This window comes from Pagrus pagrus, assembly GCF_965226575.1.
Source record: "Pagrus pagrus genome assembly, chromosome: 9".
Lineage (NCBI taxonomy): Eukaryota > Metazoa > Chordata > Actinopteri > Spariformes > Sparidae > Pagrus > Pagrus pagrus.
This window is the reverse complement of record NC_140193.1, coordinates 26145659-26168511: the sequence shown is the minus strand read 5'-3', so window position 1 is coordinate 26168511 and position 22853 is coordinate 26145659. Positions and strand designations below refer to the sequence as shown.

General features: G+C 39.5%; 2 protein-coding genes across 9 annotated transcripts in view; both read right to left on the bottom strand.

Moving 5' to 3' along the window:
- Positions 1 to 299: 299 nt before the first annotated feature.
- LOC311262085 (interleukin-1 receptor type 2-like) lies at positions 300 to 6742 on the bottom strand. Its single transcript, XM_084361239.1, has 9 exons — positions 6451 to 6742; positions 6042 to 6300; positions 5195 to 5369; positions 4249 to 4426; positions 3264 to 3359; positions 3101 to 3166; positions 2852 to 2987; positions 2572 to 2717; positions 300 to 1267 (listed from the first exon to the last, which is right to left on the bottom strand). Exons 1-9 carry the CDS (start codon positions 6536 to 6538, stop codon positions 1122 to 1124), a joined length of 1290 nt encoding a protein of 429 aa, XP_084217365.1. The 5' UTR covers positions 6539 to 6742; the 3' UTR covers positions 300 to 1121.
- Positions 6743 to 16681: 9939 nt separating this feature from the next.
- Positions 16682 to 22853, bottom strand: part of LOC311262998 (mitogen-activated protein kinase kinase kinase kinase 4-like) — a 105878-nt gene continuing 99706 nt past the window's right edge. For all 8 annotated transcript variants that reach the window (XM_084362787.1, XM_084362790.1, XM_084362788.1 and 5 more), the window contains 5 exons: positions 20638 to 20738; positions 20118 to 20267; positions 19685 to 19844; positions 18900 to 19039; positions 16682 to 17990 (listed from right to left, as the gene is read on the bottom strand). In XM_084362787.1, the coding sequence (XP_084218913.1) occupies positions 17907 to 17990; positions 18900 to 19039; positions 19685 to 19844; positions 20118 to 20267; positions 20638 to 20738 (635 nt within the window). In that variant the 3' untranslated portion in view covers positions 16682 to 17906. The remainder of the gene's footprint in view (positions 17991 to 18899; positions 19040 to 19684; positions 19845 to 20117; positions 20268 to 20637; positions 20739 to 22853) is intronic.

Genomic DNA, 22853 nt, shown 5'->3' with positions numbered 1-22853 from the left:
TTACTGTTCAAGATTATTTATCTCACAGTATATTTTAAAGTTGTTGAAGGCTGTACAGTATGTCTACATACCATGTTATAGTTATAGTGTGAAAATTAATAATAAACAGCTGTACTTCCTTTAAGAGAGCACTTTACTTAATTTTTCCATTGTATAAGTTATAATATATCTATTCTACTGTGATAAAGAGGAACATTTTGCACTTCTTACTCTAAAACATAATGTGTTATGTGCAATAACCACATCAAATGATGCATTTTTAGATTTTAGAATAATCACCAGAACAGTTAGACTATCAACACCATCAAATACATTTAATAGAGCAGTAATTTAACACATTATAAATGCTACAAACAGTCAAACACACACATCAACAATGAAAGATTTGATTGGTTAAATGCAGTATAAATGTGGAGACATGCAGATTTGCAAATGGACTGAATACTTCCTTATTGTGCACGATAACTCCCTGAGAGTTCCCTGAGGTAATAATTTCCCCTCCTTGTGTTTGTAACTGAGGTAGACAAGTTAGAAACACCTCTCTGTCTAAATGCAGTCCAGTTCAACACCACTGCAAACTACAGCCTCTATATCAGACATATAATTCAATTGTTATCTCCCATGACTGTGGCGCTCAAAACAGATTATATAATGTTCTACAGGTGTATCTTATAAAGGCCACTATTTCTGATCCTTGTATGGAGTTACTGAATATCAAAACAAACACATGTAAAGACTTCACATACAGTTGTATCCTGTGTACATGTATTTGCAGATTATTATTGTTATTGCAGAAGCCTTCAATTTGGCCAAACAGTATAAGAAAACTTCTGCAATGGCTAGAACTGTACAAATAAACTAAATGCATGTAATCACCTCATTAGCACATACAATATCAAAAGTAACAAAAAGTCCATGAGTAATTTTCAGTCGAGGATGAGGAAATGGAGGACAGTCATGTCACTGTAGGTGAATGCAGCTACTAAAGTAAAAACATTGAATCCCCGTAAAAGGAGTGCTGAACTCCAAACATCACATGCACACATTGCATGACACACTGATTTCATGTAACAGCAGGCACATTAGAGAAGTTTGTGGAGGGAGTGTGTACACCAGCAGAGTTAGAAGGTGCTGTTCTGACGAGCCAGAATGTAATCCAGTTTCTTTTTCCTTCTAGGTTTGCAGAGGACGTAGAGGAAGACAGAAACCACAGTCAGGAAGCAGGACACGGCCACCGCACCTACCACCAGCCATGTAAATGTGGAGTCTGTGAAGAGAGAGATGGAGGTGAGAGCATGCTTTGGTAGAGGAGCCACTGGTTGTCTTGAAATCAGTTGTCACAAAGGATCGTCCCAGTGAATTATAGCTTGGATTGGCTGTTGTGCACATTGGTTATGATAACATGTACAGTCGGTATTTACTGAGATTTTTAAATGTTAAAACAAAGTAAGAAAAACATAGACAGTTTTTCCATTAAGCCTGTAATTTGAACTTTACAGGGGCAGCAGCAGAACTACTTACTGCTGCTCACTTTACTTAGACTTGCTGTTCTTTACAGTAGCTATCTTTGGCCATAGCAACTAGCTGCTGTTAGCAAGTAGCTCAGATGCTGTTAGCAAGGAGCCTTGGAGCTAAGTGTCCCTATTAACTGATGGGAGTCTGCCTACACCGCAATCTGTATCGCAAATTGCATGACGGGGGGGAATCACTGTGGGCAACGGGGCCAGCTTGAAGACAGGAGATACAGTATGGAGGTGATTTACAGCGGCTCTGACCAGGGCAATGAATCACGGAATGAGTAGAGACGGCGTGTAGAGCTGGAATATTTTCACATCTGACTGTGAATTTAGGATTTTTTTATGTCCAGTTTGAATAAAGTGACTTAAATAGTGTTAAAGAATAAATTAAATGAGGCATTTATGCTCGTCTTAGTTCAGAAAAGAGAGAAACTTGAATTCAGACATTGTACGGTAAGGAAAATAGGTGTAAAAATGTTTCCTTTCTTGACATTTTGTGAGTTTATTTTGTTGATTTATTATATTAAAAACGGAACCCCTCCATGTTACAGTACCAGCTGAAACCACGGGGCTATCAGACTTTCACCTCCTGCAGTACAACGTGGTTTAAGGGGAGACAGGACCGGTCGGGGCTAGCTGGTTAGCATGCTAACTTCAGTTGATGTTACAACACAGTTCATAGACGACGATGACATAATATCAACACTGTTGTTTCTTCATATTCTGTTAATAATGTTAATGTTATTGAATGTTTTAAACTAACATTCTGGCCGAACCTCCAGGTTAGACAAACTTATTTTGAAAAGAAAATGGAGGCAAATATTTAAATTCCTATCCAAAATTTCTATTGTGCATCCATCACAGTTTCCCATGCATACTTTGACCTAGTGTGCTTGCTGTGTGCCACCCAGTGCAATTACTTCTGTCAGTAGAATGTTATCATGTTATCATAATCGACACCAACGATGGGCAAAATGTCAATGTAATTGACACAAATATTTCAGTAGGGCTCTCTCATTTACACACAGTATACACACACAGACTCACAACTCACCTTCTAGCTGAAGCAGTGTGACAATTTCCTGTCTGCCTCCTTGATTCTCAGTGACACACTTTAGCTCCGTCTTTTCGTCTTTTTCAGTCATCTCAACCAAAATTAGCCTTAGCTCAATGTGGCAGCCTTCAGACACCCTGGTTACCCTGGAAACATGGAGACAGACACAACCGTCAGTTATGGTTCATGTGACAAACAGCTACTATCTTAAAGTGGATGTTTCTCAAAACTAGAAGTAGCCTGTGCTCTATTTATGGGGCAAAAACAAACCAATAATTACCTCCTTCCCCCCTGCAGAGCCCGCCTATCAAGGTATGATGACTCCACTGATTGGCCGTTGACCAGCCATTCGACTTCAGTGGAATCAGCCACTTGACAGTCAGTGAGCACTGTGCAAAACAGCTCCAGTCCTGAACCTGAATGAAGTCAGAGGTTAGTTGACATTACACCTTTGTTGCATTTGAAAAGTCTCTCCATTCATCTTACCATTTTGCATCTTAGCATTGATACATATTATATAATCACTCACCATGTAGACTTTCAAAAATGGTTCCATTCAGCGGAGACACAATCACAGGACGTTGAATAACTGGAGCTAAAATGTAAAGAAACCCAAATGTATTGTCTCCACAGGGAAATTGAAATTCTACAAATGAAAAGATGAACACCAAAGAAAGTTGCAAAAAACTCACTGTTATGTGTCGTGTAGCTGCTGCTGCTGATGAGCCCAGGGTTAGAGGTCACGGAGAGGTCAGGCACAGTGGGAGTGGGAGTTTCAGGGTCTACGCCTTCACACATACACACACAGTTAGACACGTGTAAACACATCTAAACAAACATGATAATAATTAATGCCGGGTAAGAAGCCAGCTGTTTTCATGGATTTTTTTTCCATCTGTGTCAGCCTTGGTGGAACAAGTATTCAGATCCTAACTTGTGTAAATGTACTAAAACTACTGTATAAAAATACTCTCAAGTAAAGTAATTAAAGTCCTGCATTCAAAACCTTCTTAAGTAAACGTGCATGAACACAAGCATCAAACTATACTGAGTAATACATGTAAAAGATCATAATTATATAATTAAAATGCATTCATGTCTAAGCATCACTTATGTAAGAGCTGGTGATAGATAGTGGATTTGATTTTAGTAACTATATATACTGCTGGGTAGCATAAACCGTATGTCATAGTTAATTAGAATATTTATGATTTGGTATTAATAATCTGAATCTTCAAAGTCACTAGAAATTAATGTCATCAAATTAATGTAATGGAGTAAAAAGTACAATATTGGCTTTCAAAGTGTAGCAGAGTACATGTAGATGAATGGAGTCTTTAGTACAGTGAGGCTGAGCTGAGTCAGTGTGTTGCACCTTTTCAGCCAGTAGAGGGCAGGGCACACTAATGATTGGTGGTGTTATTATGAGGAAGTAAACTATCGATCATCATTTTATATCATTAACACCATTGATAATTTAATAATAGTTATATTTAATGGACTCTGTTCACTGTATGTGCTGGCTGGCTGTATTTTACACCTGGTACTGATAATTACATATATGATTTGATAATGGTCAACACTCATTGATTTGAGTGTTCATCATTATATTTCAAAATAAAACCTGCAATAGAAATGTCTACCAGAGAATATCAGTCATGTTGTGACTTCACCCACCTTCTACATTGAGCACGATGGTTCTGCTGACTTTGTACTGCTGGTTGCCGATGAGCACTCTGAGCTCGCAGGTGTAGACACCTGCATGGGATCGCCTCACAGAAGGGATTATTAGTTTAGCATTGTCCCGGCGGAAGGAGCCCCCTCTGATGAGCTGATGGTCAGTGGAGCTGGAGTCCTGTCAGGAAGCAACAGACTGCATCACTCATATGAAAGGAGAGCCCATTGTATTGTAAAGATGCAAAATGGTACCTGGATCCCAAATTCTCTTAATAAACCTCTTTCACAGCAGCTATTTTGACATGAAACAGTTGGTAAACACAGGTGTTACTAATCATGTTAATAAGGCCAAATAGAACATCTGTTTACCTGCTGTTTCATATCAAAATGGCTGCTGTGAAAAAGGTACTGACTGACTCCTGACACCAAGTGTCACTCTGCTCCAATTATGACAAAAAAATAAATAAATATATTTAAAGAGCTGTTTCTCCTCACAAAAATTAAAATGGCGTTTTTTGGTTTTTTTTGCTCGAAACATCTGGTGGGTTAGATTGAACCTTTAGGGGCCAACTTTGGCCAGTGGGCCAGACTTTTGGCAGCCATGCCCTTAAGAGTAACATAACTGGTGCTTAATGAGTTTTTAATTAAGTTTAAAGTGTCCATGACATTGAAAGATGTTCAGTGTGCTACAGTTATGATTGTATTATAAACACAGTTATGAGCCATTAACTAATATATAACTTCTGGACGTCATCTCCTTCTTGAAACTAGTTGATTTGTATTAGAAACTGGTTGAAACAAGGTTCTGGTCCAGTTAGCCTTTTGCAGAAATCAAGTTTAAAACATGAGTTTTCTGCGTAAGGGGCAGAAAATGAGATTAAAAGATTTAAGTCTTAGTAGATGATGAAGATGATGAACATCCAGTATACCAGCTAGTTTCTCTTACCTTGTACCACTTGATCACACTGTCTGGCTTTTTGAAGTCTTCTATAGGACATCTGAGTGGCACATTCAGCTCTCCCACCGTGGCAGGGATTGGATAGGACAGTTTCTTCATTTCATCAGAAGTACCCTCGTACACTTGTAGCTTGATACTCCCAGTTACACAGTAGGTTTCATTTCTTAAAAGAAAAGTGAGGACACACATTTTAAATCACGGATAGAAAGATGTTATTCTTCAGAAAAAAGATCTCAGTTAGTTTCAGAGATGCTGTCGTGGAGCCTCTCTGTGGAGCGAGGCAAGAGAAAGGACAACCTTTGAAAAATGAGATATTTGGTGCATTTTCAGAATAAGACTGTAAGTAATACTGTATTCCAATTAATCTTCAACGTAACAAAAATCAGTTATAAAAATTGGAGCAAAAATGTGAAACGCTTTAAAATACACAAATAGTGTGAGATAAAGTATAAAATAGTTGTAAGTGCTGCATCGTAGGCAACTGGACTTGTTTCGGTATCTTGCAACTGAAACTTTCAGCACTGAGAATTACCATGATCTGGATGACTGAGAACCTTCATCAACGTATAAAGATAGTTGTAATTTATAATCACTTTTTTATTGAGTCAACACATGGTTTCCTGTCTTATTGCACGTTTTTTAGATAAAATGTATATTCCAGAGAGATTTAATTTAACAACTGCATGCTGGAAAGAACCTCCAGCTGTGAAAAGAAACTGTCCTGTCACTTATCGGTTGCAAGACTGCCTAGTTTTTAAGTCCCTATATATTAATGAAGTTTGGTCAAGCATAGAGGAATTGTCAATGCAGCTGAGGTTACAGTTTTTACGCCCACCTGTAAGTGCAGGTATATTCCCCTGAGTCTGAAGAGTTCGCTGGGAGGAACCACAATTGTTGGTCCTTCTGCTGGATATGTCCCTCGTCCGGATGGATCACACCCTCTGTCCCATTGGCCTTGGTGATGATGTACTTTGCAGTCAGGGGGGCAATGTTTCGTACTTGAAGCACTCTCTTGAACATGGGGAAGGCAAGGATTACTGCCTCACCTTCCACTCTGAATAACCCCACCTCTGGAGACACCAGGTAGCAGCCATCTGGAAACAGCAGTCAAAACATTTTTTTTACATATATACTATATAATATACATATATATATATATATATATATATATATATATATATATATATATGTATATAAAGAAAGAAAGAAAAGTGTGTGTATATGTACAATATATAAATGCTCACCTTTCATATCCAGAGGAGGTAGTGGAGGTATTCTTCCATAAGCGTGTTGGATGATGACCAGAGCAAACACCAAGACCAGGCGGACCATGATGGCAGTCTGCAGTGACACAGAAATCTAAAATCAAAGATCCACTTTTGAAGTGTGTAGTGATTTCTAGTGGGCAGAGTTTGCTCTGTTTCCCTGGGCTTTTAGTGCAAAGTATCAAGTTTAATACTTGCCAGTAAAAGCTGAAGTGTTAGAGAAGAAGAGACGAAGAGAGGAACACTGAAATAGTGACAAAGCCAGAGTCATGCCTAGCGCTGGGATTTTGCAGATGGTGTCTCCTCAAGCAGCGTATAGTTTTGACGACGTCTAGCTTTAATTTTACTCTTTTATAGATTGTAAAACCTTGTGACATCACGAGAGTCGTCACTGAAACACCGGCACTCCCGCTCATCCCGCCCCCACGCTCAGCCAAATTTAACCACAGGGGTTTGCCAGCAGCGGCGTGAGGTGAGTCACATTCAGTGGTTAAAGGCCACTTAAACCAAAGGTCAGCAAAATGAATACTAACAATAATAGTAGAATAAAAAGTACTTTTTTCAGTCAAAGTATTTTTTACAATTAAAAATGTGTTTCTGTGTTGTTTGAACAAACTTTGAATGGTTTTTTAAAACCTAAAAAAAAAAATGAATAAATTACAATAGGTGTCTGGCATCTGATAGATTATATATTCAATTTGAAAATCATTTATATTCTGTTGAGGATCATTATCTAATCCAACCACATCAATCAGGTGGAGTCCTATTTTATTATACTATATTCTATTCTATTCTACAATAGATATATTACTCTGTTCTGATGTATTAGATGTATTCTGTATTCATTAGGTCAAACTCCCCTTAATCCCCTAAATTCACCTCTACTCCACATTACTGTATTGTGTTCTATTCTCTCTCAGTTTGAGCTGGGGTTCGTCAGACAGGAAGGTAAACCCTCGGGGTGCATGCTGATCACTTTTGACACAGAGTTATATCATCATTTCCATGGAAACAAGCATATTTTCACTTCTGCTTCTGTTTCCTCGCCTTTGATTACATCGATCAGCTGACAGCCGGCAACACTTTCAAACACACACGCATGCATGATAATTATTTTTCCCTTGAGAAAGTCTCTGAATTGGTGTGTCATCAAAGGGCAATCCCATTCATAATATCTGTGGGTGTGTCATTGTTGCAAATGAATATGTACACAAAAGAGTCACAGCACTGTAAGCCTGACTCTGTCTGGGATCAAATGGAAAATTTGGCACATGGATAGTTTCGATTAGTACAATAAAATGTCCCAGATGAGCTCATTTTTGATGATCCGACTTGGCAATCAGTCACACATCCATCGTGTATCTTACTTTTTGCTAATTAACTAATTGACATATAATAATGTATGCACAGTAGGAGTTTATCTCTGTTTCTGTCTAATAAGAGGGAAATAATTATTTAAAATAGGTAAATGTCCACTTCCAATCAGGGCTGACAGGTGTGGCCTTGAAATAATAGCACATTGTTTTTAGGTCATATCGGGATGTTCGATATAAACCTCGACATTTCTGAAATCTTCTCAAAAGCTCTTCATAAATAGTAAGACCAAATCAAACATCGCAATATTTTTAGACCTAATAGGCCCAACTTCGACATCAATGTTGTAACAATATTATAGTGATGACTACTGTAGTGATGACTACTCCTTTCACAGAGTATTAACACAATGAGATTTCTGATCAATAATCATCAGTAATGTGGATAAAATGACTAAGTGTGTAAAGACAAGTATCAGAACAAGTAGAAGAGTCTGGTCAGTTCAGAAAATGACATCACTTTACTGTAATGCAGCCTTTAAAACCAGGAGAAGACAACACTGATGTCATGTCATGATATAACCACATCCAGCATTTAAGACGATATATAGTCTCATATCACAATAATGATATATATCGTGTATAATGCCCAGCCCTACTAACAATTAATCAGCGTATACGTATGTATTTTAAAACTATGGACTGATCATGGGGAATTATTGACTGATTCATTTAAGCAGGCACAAACATACTTATGTGTCAGAAGTTAATGCGAAGAAAATTCATGACTGTATACAGTCAATATTACTCAAAGTAACAAGTAAAGGTATGAGCAGTAGTGCAAAAATATTCAAAATTAGCAATGTAATACAATCTAAAAATGCATTAAAGCCATGTATATTAATATAAACACATAATATAAACACCCAAATATGTTTTTGTGTAGAAATTATAATATAGAAAAAATAATAATAACATCATAATAGATTTAGCAGGACTCAAACACTGGTTCATTTTTTAAACCCTTGTGATTTAAAAAATGACAAATTTACCTTTTACGTATATGTACACACACACACACACACATACACATATATATATATATATATATATATATATATATATATATATATATACACAACCACATTCAAACACACAGCAGCAGCAGTATACAGTGTACTCACGGCGTACAGGTGAGCGTGGCGGTCTCAGCAGTGACGACAGGCAGATGTGGTGACAGCGTGGACTGGAGCAGCATGTGGTTAGCTTCCTTTCACCTCAGGGGGAACCTGCGCTCTCTTTTCAAGGTTCCCACCCCTCTGAGATGGAAATTTCTCAGGTTTCTCAATGTAACATAGTGTACTGTACAGCTCACCACTCATATCTGCTGACTCCTCAACACACACACACACACACACACAGAGAATATATATACACACTTACTCACATACTGTACATTGTGAGCGAATTCCTGCAGGTTCATAGTGAAAAAAGCCATTGTTCTGATTTTACGAGTGTTTACAACTGTTGCTGCTGTACCTCTGGCATCATCTGCCTCTTACGTCAGTAGGGTCATCTCTGTTTGTATTAGCAGAAGAACACACACATGCACACCAACACCAGCTATACACACATGGGATGAGTAATTATTCAAAAATATTTTCTCACCACAAGCAGTAGAATGGAGACGATTTCTCAGATATTCATTTCTGACACTTCTGCTGCCACGACGATATAAGGAAAACTTACTTAAAAAACCTTTAAAACTTTCATTTTAAATTTAAATTTAAAACTGTTGCCAATGTAACTACCTTCTATCAAAGTTTTCTACTTTCTCACATATTAATTGGTGAGCTTCAGAGGTGATAGAAGGTGCATTTTGTGATTTTGGGGCAGATCAAGGCTAGCTGCTTCCCTCTGCTCCCAGTCCTTATACTAAGCCAGGCTCATCACCTCCTGGTTCCAGCTTCGTACTTGACACACAGACATGACAGGGCCATGGATCCTGTTTTCTTGGTGAACACCACATGCCTATTAATTTATATTGTTAGCTGTTTGTTTGATGATCACTGGATGTGAGCTAGCTAGTCATTGGAGCAGAGGGCTAACCAGTTGTTGTGGTTAAACTGGAGAAGTGGCACAGCTCACAGGTTGGACTGACAGCATATGTATAGCCAGCCGTACTGTAGTGAAATGTGTGATACTCCCTATTGTTGTCTGTAAAGCAGTACGTGAGTGTGTGCACATTCACTCAGGCATGTGATATTGTAGTAAAAAAAGAAAAACCCAGGGGGAATGTCTGGTAGGTGACATGTAGATTTCTGCTACCTGACCCAACTCTTTTGTTGAGAAAAGCTTTAAGCTTGTACTGAGTTCAGGTTTGGGTATTTCTATTATAATTTATTAAGATTTTTTTTTTCTCTATCGCTATCTCAGTGTGCCAAATGTGTGTCATGCATGTCATGTTTCAAAGAACCGTTGCCAAACGCTGCCCAGTGCAAAAGCCAGAAAGTTGCGTTAGCCTGGCGAGCTAACAGCCTTGTTTTGTGTGACAAAAATATAAACGTGTTTACTGTGGGTGAAAATATATAATCATGCCAATTATTATATACAAATATTATTTTAAAAAAATGTTTTTAATAATATTGCTGATGTATGATTATGAAAAAGTTTATACCTATTAGTCAACAGGCTGTTTGAGGAGTCAGTGTTTGATGAACAGCTGACATGACAGTCCTAGCTGAATGTAGCACCTGTGGACTGCTGGGTAAAATCAACCATATGATTTGGACATGAAACAAAGAGGTGATTTTATTTTTCTGAAGTTCTGAAATTAGAGGTATTTGTCGTTGTTGATGCGTTGCGTGGAAATGTTAATGTTTCGCTAACGTTACATTAGACAAGCAGACATATTTAGCTAACGTTAATGTGTTTGAGTTGAGTGGCAGGTTAATGTTACAGTAACAGCAAAACCTTTGGGTAATCATAGCTTTTGTGGCTAATGTTATTAGCACAAGCAACCTGTAACTGTAATGTTAATGATAGCTGGCCATGTGTACGTACACTACAGCTCATTTCAATTCACAGTATTCTCTTCTGTCTATTGTTACATTCTTTGACATTTGACCCATTTGTTAATACAGAAAGAGAGCTCTCTTCTTTGAACAGGCACGCTGCCTTTTTAGTGTACAGCATCAGACTGGATTTACGAAGGCGCAGTTTAATGATAATACATGAGAAGGACATTGTGGCAAGCCTTGTAGTATGCTTGTACTTTATTATTTTTTAAAAAGTCAGCAATTGAGTTTTTATTAAGTGGACATTAATGTGTTAAATTACATCAACAAAATGGTGGGAAAATTGTCAGCATAAAAAGAGAGTAATAATAATTTATGTTCGCAAAATGTTGAAACGTCATTTTTTCTTCAGATCAAGAGAATTTCATGAAGGTTGCTTTATTTGCTGTGCATAATCCTACAGGAACGATCCTATTGAACTTTTTCTCTGTGAGGCAGGCTGTTGCTAAAAATCTGCCAATTCTTGCACAAACGCTGAGAGACCGTGAGACAAACTGTTCCTGAAAAACATAAACTTGGATCAGCCAAGAATCTCTTTATAAACAAATGTTTAAAATGGCTGTGTAACAGTGTGACTCAGTGTAGTGTCATTTCCCTGAGTAGAAACTAGGGTGTCCACCATTGTGAATTTTTTTGCATTACACAATTTGGCTGACATATTGATCATGACTGGGCTTTTTCTAATGCAGACAACTCATGCAGATGACATGAGGACTCTTCAGTGATGCAAGCTGTAAAGTGGCTTGGTTGTCATGGGAACGATCCCTTAACTGCGCTGTATCCCATGTTTTATTCATTTTGAGGCAAAACAGGAAATTCTTCTTAGTTTAAATTTGTATTCAGTCTCTTCAGATCCACAGTGATCGATCCAAGCAGAACCAACTCCCGTAAACAAAAAACACTTCAGTAACAATCATCTTCTTTAATGGACAGAGACTTTCAGGTGAGATGCTGTGTCGTGTGTTGAAGTTAAGGCTGCCGGCTTGTTACCATCTTTCCATCCGTCTCTGTCAGGCAGCTTGAACATCGTTCAGTCCGCGCTGAGTTTGAAAGAGAGACTGAAGTTCAATATATTTAAAAAGTAACTGTTGGTCTGAGCCTGTCAGCTGCCTGATCAATACTGTGCATGTGCAACTCATCAGAGATCAGAATGAGGTGCGATATCTCACTCCTCAGCAACTTCTGTAATCAGCTCTGGAAAAAAGCGATGTGTCTAATTCAGAATACAGACTTTATCAAACACTGATAAGATAATACCACAGATATCTGATCAGGTTAATGATCTGCTGCTTTCTACTGTTTCCTGTTTTTCTGGTGCGTCTGTGATGATGAACATGACAAACAAATACAATTTTGTTATTTTTATTATCTGCTTCCTGTAACTAAGGAAACTCTGCAGGTGTGTAGTTGAGATCTAAATGGAGAAGTGTGTTGTCTGACACGTACGTACTGAGTACTCATGAAATAACGTAGTAGTGACTGCTGAGTAGTCATTGGTTGGAACGTCACCATGTTGACAGACTGATAAGATCCTATCTTCCCTGACATTATATTTGTTTCCGAGGCTGTTTTAAACTTGCTTGTTTGGATTTGACCTGAAAGAATTGTCAATTTTCTTTCTCTACTCGTCTTCTGGTCCAGGATCAAAGCAGTGCTTTTCTACAATCTGATTCTCTCACATTTTGATGACGATGATGAAATGCCATCATGATATTTACTCAAAACAAAGTAGACATCATGAACGTGCTCCCGCCTGAGCCTCTGGGGAGCATCTTCAGTTGCAAAGCAGAGTTTTACCCTTAATTGGAATATATGTGTGTTTGTTATTGTCCATAGGCATGGGGAATAATACTCAGTACAAAAAGTACAATAAAAGCAAGCAAAAACAGGCCGTGCAGCAGCGTTGACGCATGCAGGTTAAAAGGTGACCGACACAGAACATGCCGTTCATTAAACTCTGGATGGACATTGGGAAAGCAGGTGGTGTTGCATGTTTCTGGAGTTCTCCAGACCACTTCCTTTGTATCGCAGATATCCTCACACTCGATATCACTGGACAGATGACTAAACAGTTTGACAGACCTGCTTTGTTTTTCATCTGCTGAGGAATGCACCTTCCACCCACTCACCATCAACTGACTGTAAGCCCAACCCATCTCCTCAGTAGTTCCTCTTGATGGCAATTATTTACTCTAGTGAAGCATAGTTTTAACATTTAATAATGTGTAAAAGACAAGCTACAGTAAGGCCTGTGTGCTACAGAAAGCTGCTCCCAAACAATACAAACCATTGCTTTGTCACCAACATTACAAACTACTAGCCACATGGACCAAAGCAGAGTTGATTTCAACATTAAGATAGGTGAAAACTTAACCAAAAACCTGACCCAAACCATGACTCAAGAAATAAAATCACTCTTTTAAAGCTTTCGATTCACCAGTCGATCTACATTCCATCTCTCACCTATGGTCATGAGCTTTGAATAGTGATTGAAAGAATGAGCGTTTGAGATGGGATGAGGTAATCGGACATCCGTTGGGAGCTCAGATCAAGCCACTGCTCCTTGGGTCAACAGGAGCCAGCTGACGTGGTTTGGGCATCTGATTAAGATGCCTCCCTGTAGAGGTTCACTGGAAGGATTACGTATGTTACCTGGCCGGGGAGCGCCTCTTGATCCTTCAGGAGGAGCTGAAAAGCACTGCTGGGAGAGAGATGTTTAGAATACCCTAATTATCCTACTGCCACTGTGATGGACGGAAGGGCGGAGACATACAGAATTCCTGTATGTCTTTGCCTTTTTTCAGGTATTTTATATTCTTCAGTTCGACATGTATCATGATTATTGTTGGAGGATTGTCTTGCAATATATAGATTATCGCAGACTCGCGGTATAATGATACTATTGTTATCGTGCCAACGTATCGTGAGTCGGATCATATCTTGAGATACACCCTGATTCCCAGCCCCCCAAAATGGACAAACCAAACACTGCCTCTTACAGAGGGGCTTTTGGCCACCATCACAGTGTGACAAGGGTGTTTTAGTTGGTTGCAATTTGCAACCTCACCACTAGATGCCACTAAATCCTGCACATTGGACCTTTGAGTTTTGTTGAATCATGCAGACATAAGAGCCCCCTCCCCCACTTAAATACAAAACAAGAATAATGCTAATTCAGACATGTTTCATTAAATATTTGTCTAAAGATGTCCTTCAAAGTAAAAAACAAGTATCCGATATCTTTCTATTGCAACATTAAATCACTGCTGTACGTCCGCGAATATGCGTCAAAACATTTCATTTTAGCCTAAAGTGATGAAATGCACTCTATAAATTGAAGATGGACAAATGCGTTGTTGAGACATCTGCAGCAACGGAGACACTGATGTGTTGTTTACACCAAACTGTATGAACCTCAGTCCCTACTTCTCTTTTCAGCGGGGCTTAGACAACCACTGGCTCAGAAACCAGACAGACAAACACTACAGGATGGCCTCAACAAGAAGTCAACATTTACAACACACTGAAGCTTTTTACTCTTAAGTAAATCTTCATGTGTGTGTCTAATTCAACATTTCTGTATAGCGACTGAACAGTTCACACCGGATATGTTTCAGTTTCAGGTTAAACTGACTGCAACATGTGGTTTTATGTGACAACAAACAACTCTGAGATGGCATGTCTACGGAAATATGAAGTGGCGGTTAGTGCGGGAAATAAAGCAAAATGTGCAACTGACGTATAAGTGTTTGAGTTAGCCAACACGTGTTACAACATTTCTCTTTTCAACATGTTTGCATGTGTGCTTGGGGGAACAAACAGCAGCAGAGGACAAAAGACACACTCTTCTTTTAAAATTACTTTTAAAGTTTATTCAAAGAAAAAAAAAAAACCTTCAGGAAAATACATGACTTCCTGTCATACACAGAGAGGACATAAGTTAGAGTAGCATGGCAGAAACAGCAGAGGAAAAAACACGTCGCCTCACGTCCAAGCCTGCAGGGAACGTAACTGCAATGTTTCCACGTTAAAGCAGCGCTATGCGAATACCTGAAATGAACAACACGTGTGTTCTTTATTGTTTTGTAAGTAGGTTAATCAGTGGGGTAGGGGGAGATGACAAAAAAGGAATAATCCAAAAAAAACTGGGCTCAAATAAAAAAAACAACAAACAATTAAAGAACCAAGACGCATATGCATTAAACATAAATACCATGATGCACATTAGTGTAACAAAACACTGCCTCTGTAAACATTGTCTCCACCTAAGGTGAGCGTAATAATATTAAACCACCGCAGTCGCATATTTACGTGTACATAGACTTACAGAAACAGAAACTATTGTTAAGCTTCTCGACTAGCTCTAAAACTTAAGAATACACAATGCTTCAAGTGATTTTTTTAAACAATTTCAAAGTAGTGGTTTTCATAACGATTTACACGTTTTAAATGCTGCCCTCTTGGCACTTTTTCCAATGTGAGTCGGCAAGCGACAGCTTTTTCTCATCAGATACAGACTTCTATCTCGTCCTTTTTTAGCCCATTAAGAATATTAATAATAACCACATTTTTTTTAATTAAGTCAGTACAGCCACTCATCAAGGCCTTGATGCAATGAGAGACACATAGCGGGTACTACTGCACACACAGACCTCAGACGACAGCTTTGGGGTCCAATCGTCTTTTCTGTACGAGAGGAGGAAAAAGTTTGTGACAGAAACTGTTACTGAGTGACCCACAGTAACTTTTCACATGTCAAAAACACTGCTCGTGTGTAATTATTATCATCAGGGGAAAACACATCCCCGGGTCAACTTGTCAGGACATGAACTGAAAACACAAATTTGGACTCTCCTTTGCCCCTTCTGTCAGTGAACAACTTGCAATCTCTCAGAGTCGCTGTGGAAATGGAGGAAAGTCCAGCTCGGCAGATGCCGGCCTGAAGGAGATCGATGCTGCAGTCTGCTGCTCAGTCTTTCACATATACAGACAACTTAAATAAGAGCTGGAGCAGGGAGTGGGGGGCACAAAATAGAGAAAATGATTCCTTCCGGGAAAAAAAGTGGGTTCCCGAGTGAAGAAAAGTTCTGCTCCGTGTTGGCCGTTTTGTGACACTTCATCACAGTAACACTGAAATTCAGAGTCTGAGTGTTGAATCGAAGGTTTGCGTCCTCATTTGATGGCAAAGAGTGTCAGAAAACCCTCCTCAGCTCTGACGCACTCGGGTTTTGCTCCCACAGATTTTCACAGCTGTGGAAAAGGTTGTAAAACAAATACAGAATGCCCCCCCGGAAAATATCTACACCTGACGTAGAGGCTCCGCTGCTGCAGCTTTCAATTGTCTTAACTGGAAATTGAACATCTAGGATTGATCACTTGTGACAAGATACAAAGCGAAAACATCATCTCATGCCTTGGACCACCACACAGTAATATGTCTTTCTACATTCTTGACACTTAGTGCGTTGCATTCATACAAATGACAAATGAAAAATGAAGTGATTTGAAAGAAGGAAAATGGAAGACAGAAAACTGCCTTCCAGAGAAAACTCCTCTGCTGAAACAAACCTGCCGACCACGTGTTTACCTCTCCGCGACGAAAATCCAATTCATCGACGCCACTCAACTCTCCGGCTGCACAAGCACACACACATACTGAACTCTCTCCACTACTTTATCGCACCATTAGGATCTTTTTTTTCATTTTATATCTGACTATTCACAAGTTCTCAGGTTGAGAGACATCGACTGACCGCCCAACCAGAGATGAGTTTAGGCCGCCATGTTTGACCGGTGCTGGAAAAACACTGACCACTGATCTGGAAGATTAAATGAACTTTTATTGTACATACACACCTTTATTTCATTGTATTTTTTGGACCACACCCACATCACTTTCTTCTTAGACAAACACATCTTGCACGTCTGTGGGTTCAGAGTAAAATCAAGCAAACAGCGGACTGTGGGTGGATGTGCGTAAATCTTAAAAAACAAGGTAAAAGACATGTTTTACTCCACATAGTTACACTTATCTTCAAGGAATAATCATAATAATAATAATAATAGCAATAATTCAAAAAATACTATTCTGAAATCCATCTGCTTCGACGTCTCTTTCTCTCTTTATCATCCCCTTTTTTAAAGCACCTGTCCGAACAACACAATACTTCAACGACACACACACACACACACACACCCCCTCCTGTCGAGTCCCATCAGTTAGACTTACAGTAGAACCTCAAACATTAGGCCCCTCTCGCCTGCTCGTCACCGTGACGAGCCCCACTGGCTCCGGGGTTTTACAATTTACCCCTGGCTGACAAACTCGACCTCTAACCAGCATGTCAGCAGTAATTGGACCAAACAGAAGTACATTTACACACACTACTGTAGCATTAATACAACAGACTGCCACCCTGCCGGCCTCATGAAACGCTCATAAGAAAGGGCGGCGGGCAGGAACGTGGGTCAGAGGGGGAACTCTCGTACGAGAGGCAGACCTGCAGAAGGTAGTAGCAGTAGTAGATAAGAGTGGTAGCAGTACTAGTAGTTAGAAGACCTCAAGCTTACTGACCAGCCCAGGAGCACGGAAATGATGCAGAGGTACAAAATCTAACCCATCGCAATCTGATGAGCACCAAGAAAAAAAACGGAGAGGGAAACAAAAAGTCGTTTGCCCCCTTTTCTTAAATTCACATTTAATTTATTTCTACTTTCTTTCATATATTAATTAACCTTTAATTTCATTTTGTATGCGAGTCATCACTTCTGTTATTTCATTGGCCAACGACTCTGTGACTTGACCGGTAGCGTTGCAGGCGGCCCCCGGGCCGTGATGCAGCGGGGCTGCGGCTCCAGGGGAAAGGTGAAGTCATTGTTGTTGACTGCTTCAAAGGGCTGGTTGGTTGTTGTTTTTGTTCTATTTTGGTTGTCCCGAGTGCTGACAAGACATCGACGGTGGGTTCTGAGATCCAGTGTTAGTGAGGGTGGGGGACAATGAGGAGGATGAGGAGAAGGAGGAGGAAGAGGGCGGGTATGTGGACCTCTACCAGCTGAGCAGGTTGCTTCGGCCCAGAGTCATAAAGTAGACCTGGCTGGAGCCTCCGGACCGAACGGAGGCAAAGAACACCTGGAGAGGAGACAGACAGACGGAGAATTTACTGCTTGGTACAATCACACTCTCACAGTCTCGTTTTCATGTGCAGTTTGAATTTTAACACAAGAAACCCTGAAAGAAAACTGCAGTCTCAATATTGATGATTTTCTGATCAAGCTGTGAAATGATATCTCCATGGTTACTGGCTCCAATAAATGAATGCAGTCATGTAGAAGGACAGTTTTACAGTTGTGCCTTTTCTTACTGCATTGTCCACTAAACACCCACAGCTACTTTCCAATTTAGAAAGAATTGACTGGAATTGAGTGAAAAAGCAGAACAACACGACAAAGTTACAGTCCTCAAAAGCTCACACCATTTCCCACAAGTACAGTCAAGGAATCCCAGAGAGGGGGAACACGTTTCATCTTGAATTCTTCACTTCTCGTTGGTTCAAACAGGCCAGCAGAGAAGAGAGAAGAGAAACTGGAGCAGTTTCACATTCCTCCCACAGCTGAGTGACCAGCTGAACCAGCAGAGGCTGAGCAACACAGTGGCTTTGGAAGACCTCACGGAGTTTTACCGACAGTTACATCCAACGTGTTTGATCCGACGTGTGCTCTGTGTGGAAATCGCTGTGTGTTGCTATGTGATGGTTAATAAGCTTCACAGTAACAGAAATTGAAGGTATCTCATTTTTGCATACAGCCATTTTCATGTTAAACAAAAACAGAGCAGCAGACAGCAGCATGAGCTTCAAATCTGTTTAACATAATTCACAGCGGGGTGAAATGACTTCACTGCGTCCTTTCAGACACCCTGAAAAGATCACTGACAGCAGAGTTAAACATCAGAAACAAAGTCGTCATCAATACTAATGGTGACTACTTTATCCTGCAGATCAGATCAGGATGTTGTTGAATGTCCACATTGAGGTCTCACCTTGTCATTTCTTTCACAGAGGAACTTGAGTCTCTGGGCTCTCTTGTGCATGAAGACGCCATCCAGATGTCCGGTTTCCACCGAGCGGATCTCTATGGCCTTCTCTCCCCAACCCATGATCTGGTTGGAACGAATGTAGGCTGCAAAGAGGTATTAAAGTTAACACATATACTAATATTTAACAAATAGAAAAAGTTTTAAAGATCTCATTGAACTGATTATAATAATACTAAACATACACCATATTGTGCGTGTGTGTGTGTGTGTGTTTGTGTGTGTGTGTGTGTTTCCTCAGCAGTAAAGAACAATGATCGATGGAAGTGACTTGTGTGGGTGAAGTACAATAGCTGTGTGGGTATTTAAGCATGTGTTAGATAATGATTAATCAATGATCAACAAATCATTGGGAAGAATTTGACCCATTGTGTTGATATTAACAAACACTGCATAATGAAACCCTTAATTAAAATACAATGAAATGTGCATTTAAGATTTTCCTTCAAAACAAAAAGGTCTTGTCCTTTTTCACAAGGAGACAAAAGAATTTGAGGGAGCCATGAAGATCAGGAAACAAGAAAAAGGAAGTTTATCCTGAACCAAATTAACTGTTTTTTTCTGCAAAATTTCTTCGGCAGGGGGTGCAGAGAAAGAAAATTGTGAGAATCGCTAATCCCGCCTTTGATTTCGATGATGGAAAACTGAAAGGTCATTATGATCGATTTAGAATCTAAGCTGTGACACCCCTAATCGACAAAGTTTGTGGAGCTTTGGCCCGTGTGACTCACCCACTGAGGTTGGCATCTCCCCCCACTGCAGCACCACGTCCTTGGTGATACGTCCGTAGGTGTTGACGTAAACGCCCTCGTCCTCGTAGCACACCAGCAGCTCGATGCCGTCAGTGTTGGGCAGGATGATGATGGCGTGAGACTGGATACTGGTCTGAATCTGCAGGGACACAAATCACCAACATGTTATCTGCTGATGACTTCCGTTGAGACCATTTTATCTCCTGTGACCACACTTGATTATTATCTACATTAGTATGGATAATCTAAGGGATTTATTCAATAGCACAGCAGCTGAGCAACTGAGAATCTGTGATCTTTTCAGATAGTTGAACTTATGACTAATAACTGGAATCTCAAATCACAGTGTAGTTTTCGGTCAAACGGTCAAATCTACGTCAATATTCAGGCTGAGAAACACGTGTGTTCTTACGTGTGTGGGTAGGTAGATGTCGTAAACAGCGCCAGAGTCGACATCCACGGCGTGGAAGCCTGAAAATGAGCCATAGATGACCTTTAACCTTTGACCTTCCTCCACAGTGAGGTCGACCAGCAGCGGCTTGTGCACCAGGTCACCGAAAGACTGAAACACAAAGGTCAGAAAAACAGGTTTTTACGCTCTTGTTCTGTCAGCCAGCAGATGTTTGAGCATCAGATCAGTAAATATTTGGCCGGGCAGATTATCAATCACAGCCAGCTGTACAAACAGAGTTCAATGACTCTGTAGTTAGAACACATAAATAAAACCACTCTCCAAGAATGTAATCTGTGACCTATTTAAATCCTGGCATCAGCATTAATTCGGGATAATAATAGAGCAAATAAACAAACACACAAACGTAAAATCACACCACACACCCACTAAAGATCCAGTTCACTGAACCAACTTAGAGATTCTGTTTTGATTGGTTGGCATGCTTCAGCTAACAAGCTAAGCAGGTGGACTGACTCACCTTAAAGGCCATGAACTTGTGGTAGGGCTTGGGTGCCCAGGCGTAGACCTCCACAGAGTTCTTCAGAGCCAGAACCAAGAATTTGATCCTCTCATATTTCACTGGAGAAAAAACATTAGAAGAACATGAAAGAGCATAACTGGCATCAGGGTGGGAGAGCAGCATCAGCTCCACACTAAAACCCGTTGCTGCCGTCATGAATCACGAGACGGGCACATTACTTCTGTGATGTCTGAGACACTGCAGCTGTTAGACAACAGATTTCTTAGTGTGACTTTTTATCAATAAGGCTCATCCTATTCAGTAACTGATTTACATTTTTAATAGCAGTAAAATCCATCTAAACTGACGTTAATTACAAAATTTTTTTAAAACGAAGTTAAAGTAGATAAAGTCAAGGCTTTCAGCTGCTCCTGTTAGAACTGGGATGATTAGTCTTTTAATTGATTAGTTGCTTAAAAGAAAATAAGTTATTCAACTATTTTGATAATTGATTTATCATTTCAGTCATTCTTCAAGTAAAAATGTCAAACATTGTCTGGTTCCAGCTTCTTAAATGTGAGGATTTGCTGCTTTTCTTTGTCACTTATGATAGTAAATGAAGACTTTTGGGGTTTTCCACTGTTTGTTGGGCATTTGGATTCTGTGAAATTGAGATGAAATTTTTTTTTGCAATTTCAAATGATTATTTGTGGAAATAATTGGCAGATTAAAGGATAATGAAAATAACCATTAGTTGCAGCCTTTACTGTGATGAGGTCACCACAGTGAAGCTGAAACATCACTCAGCGTATCAGCTGTTGCAATGCATTTGGTGTTTTTATTATCTGGTTCATCAGGATAGCTGCCAGTTGTTTGTAAATATTTAAATTAAAACGTATTTATTCATTTTTTAAATAAAAAAAGAAAGTAATTCACCTTAATGGACATACAGTACAATCCTATTTTATAATTCTCTCAAACGTGGCTTGTGCATGGCAATATCTTGTTTGAGGGTATAAATGATCAATTTACTGCACACTGTAAATATATTTTAAGAAGATTTTTAGATTTTTTTTTATGAATGTTAGTTTTCAGAAAGGTTCCGACATTTCTCTCTTTTGAATAAAACATCTGTATGAGATAACTTTTAAGAATAATTTCAGGGAAGAAGATACTCTTAAAGTTTTACTGTTGAGCCAAAGAGATTTACCTATTATATAATAATTTAATTTACCATCTCTAATGTGTAGTAAAGCCCAGCGAATGCCCATTGCTAGATGACAGTCACAGAAAAGTGCAGAGTTGGGACATTTTGTCAGAGTTTTTCACAAATTTTAAACATATCTTTGGAAAGTCCAGTACTTCCTAAAAGTGTCGGTTCAGTCTCTGCCAGCTGTGATTCCAAAGACTTTAATCTGATATGACATGGATGGGGACGCATTAAGAAAATGTTCGACAGGAAATGGATTTCACGACACACAGCTCTGTTCAATTGAGAGGGGTTTCCAGCAGGAAGTGCTGGTCTATGTGCAGTGGCACTGCCATAACCGAGGACATTCTGAATTTTGGACAGGGTGGTTACATGTCCACTCCAACGTCTTTCCCGCTTCATTACTTAATCAAGGGCTTTCCTTCCATCGACACGCTCCGCTCGGACACATACACTCACTCCCTAATTTGTGCTGAGTTTGCAATGTTTGAGTCCCCCGTTGGAATCCGGATGTGGCTCATTTATTTCTGATGGGAAACACGCACTCATCCATTAAGAACGGATGGTTAGCTGACCAGACACCTTTATTTTAGAGTGAAAGATTGACATTATTTAACAACAAAGTCGATCCGATGAATTAGGGATGAATGATAATGACATTTAGACTCTGACACGCCAAAGCATCACCTTAATGCAACCTTTGCCAATTCTAACCCTAACGTAACTGTTTTCAACAATATGTAAAAACCTCTCAAGGTGTCTGACTTCATTTTTTAGGAGTTTTTCTAGTGGGCGTTGTAATTATGAGAGGAGCAAAGGAGGAAGTCAGGTGACAAAGTCTGCATATGGAGGAGGCAGGGTGGATGAAGGCATCAGACACACCCAGACTTACCCCAAGGAGATGACTGTACATGTCCCATGTAAAACCAAATAAATAATTAGTAGTGTACTTAACTTGCGTCCATCCAGTACGTATCGTAACCAAAGTTAAGGTACTTATATTAACCCAAACTTATACTGTTGT

Excerpts from the sequence above, each read along its gene's own strand:
- LOC311262085 (XM_084361239.1), bottom strand. The coding sequence starts at position 6,538 with ATGGTCCGCCTGGTCTTGGTGTTTGCTCTGGTCATCATCCAACACGCT. Across the intron at positions 3,167-3,263 it reads CAGCTACACGACACATAACA|CTCCAGTTATTCAACGTCCT; the intron begins GTGAGTTTTTTG and ends TTTACATTTTAG. Across the intron at positions 2,718-2,851 it reads GCTCTGCAGGGGGGAAGGAG|GGTAACCAGGGTGTCTGAAG; the intron begins GTAATTATTGGT and ends CCATGTTTCCAG.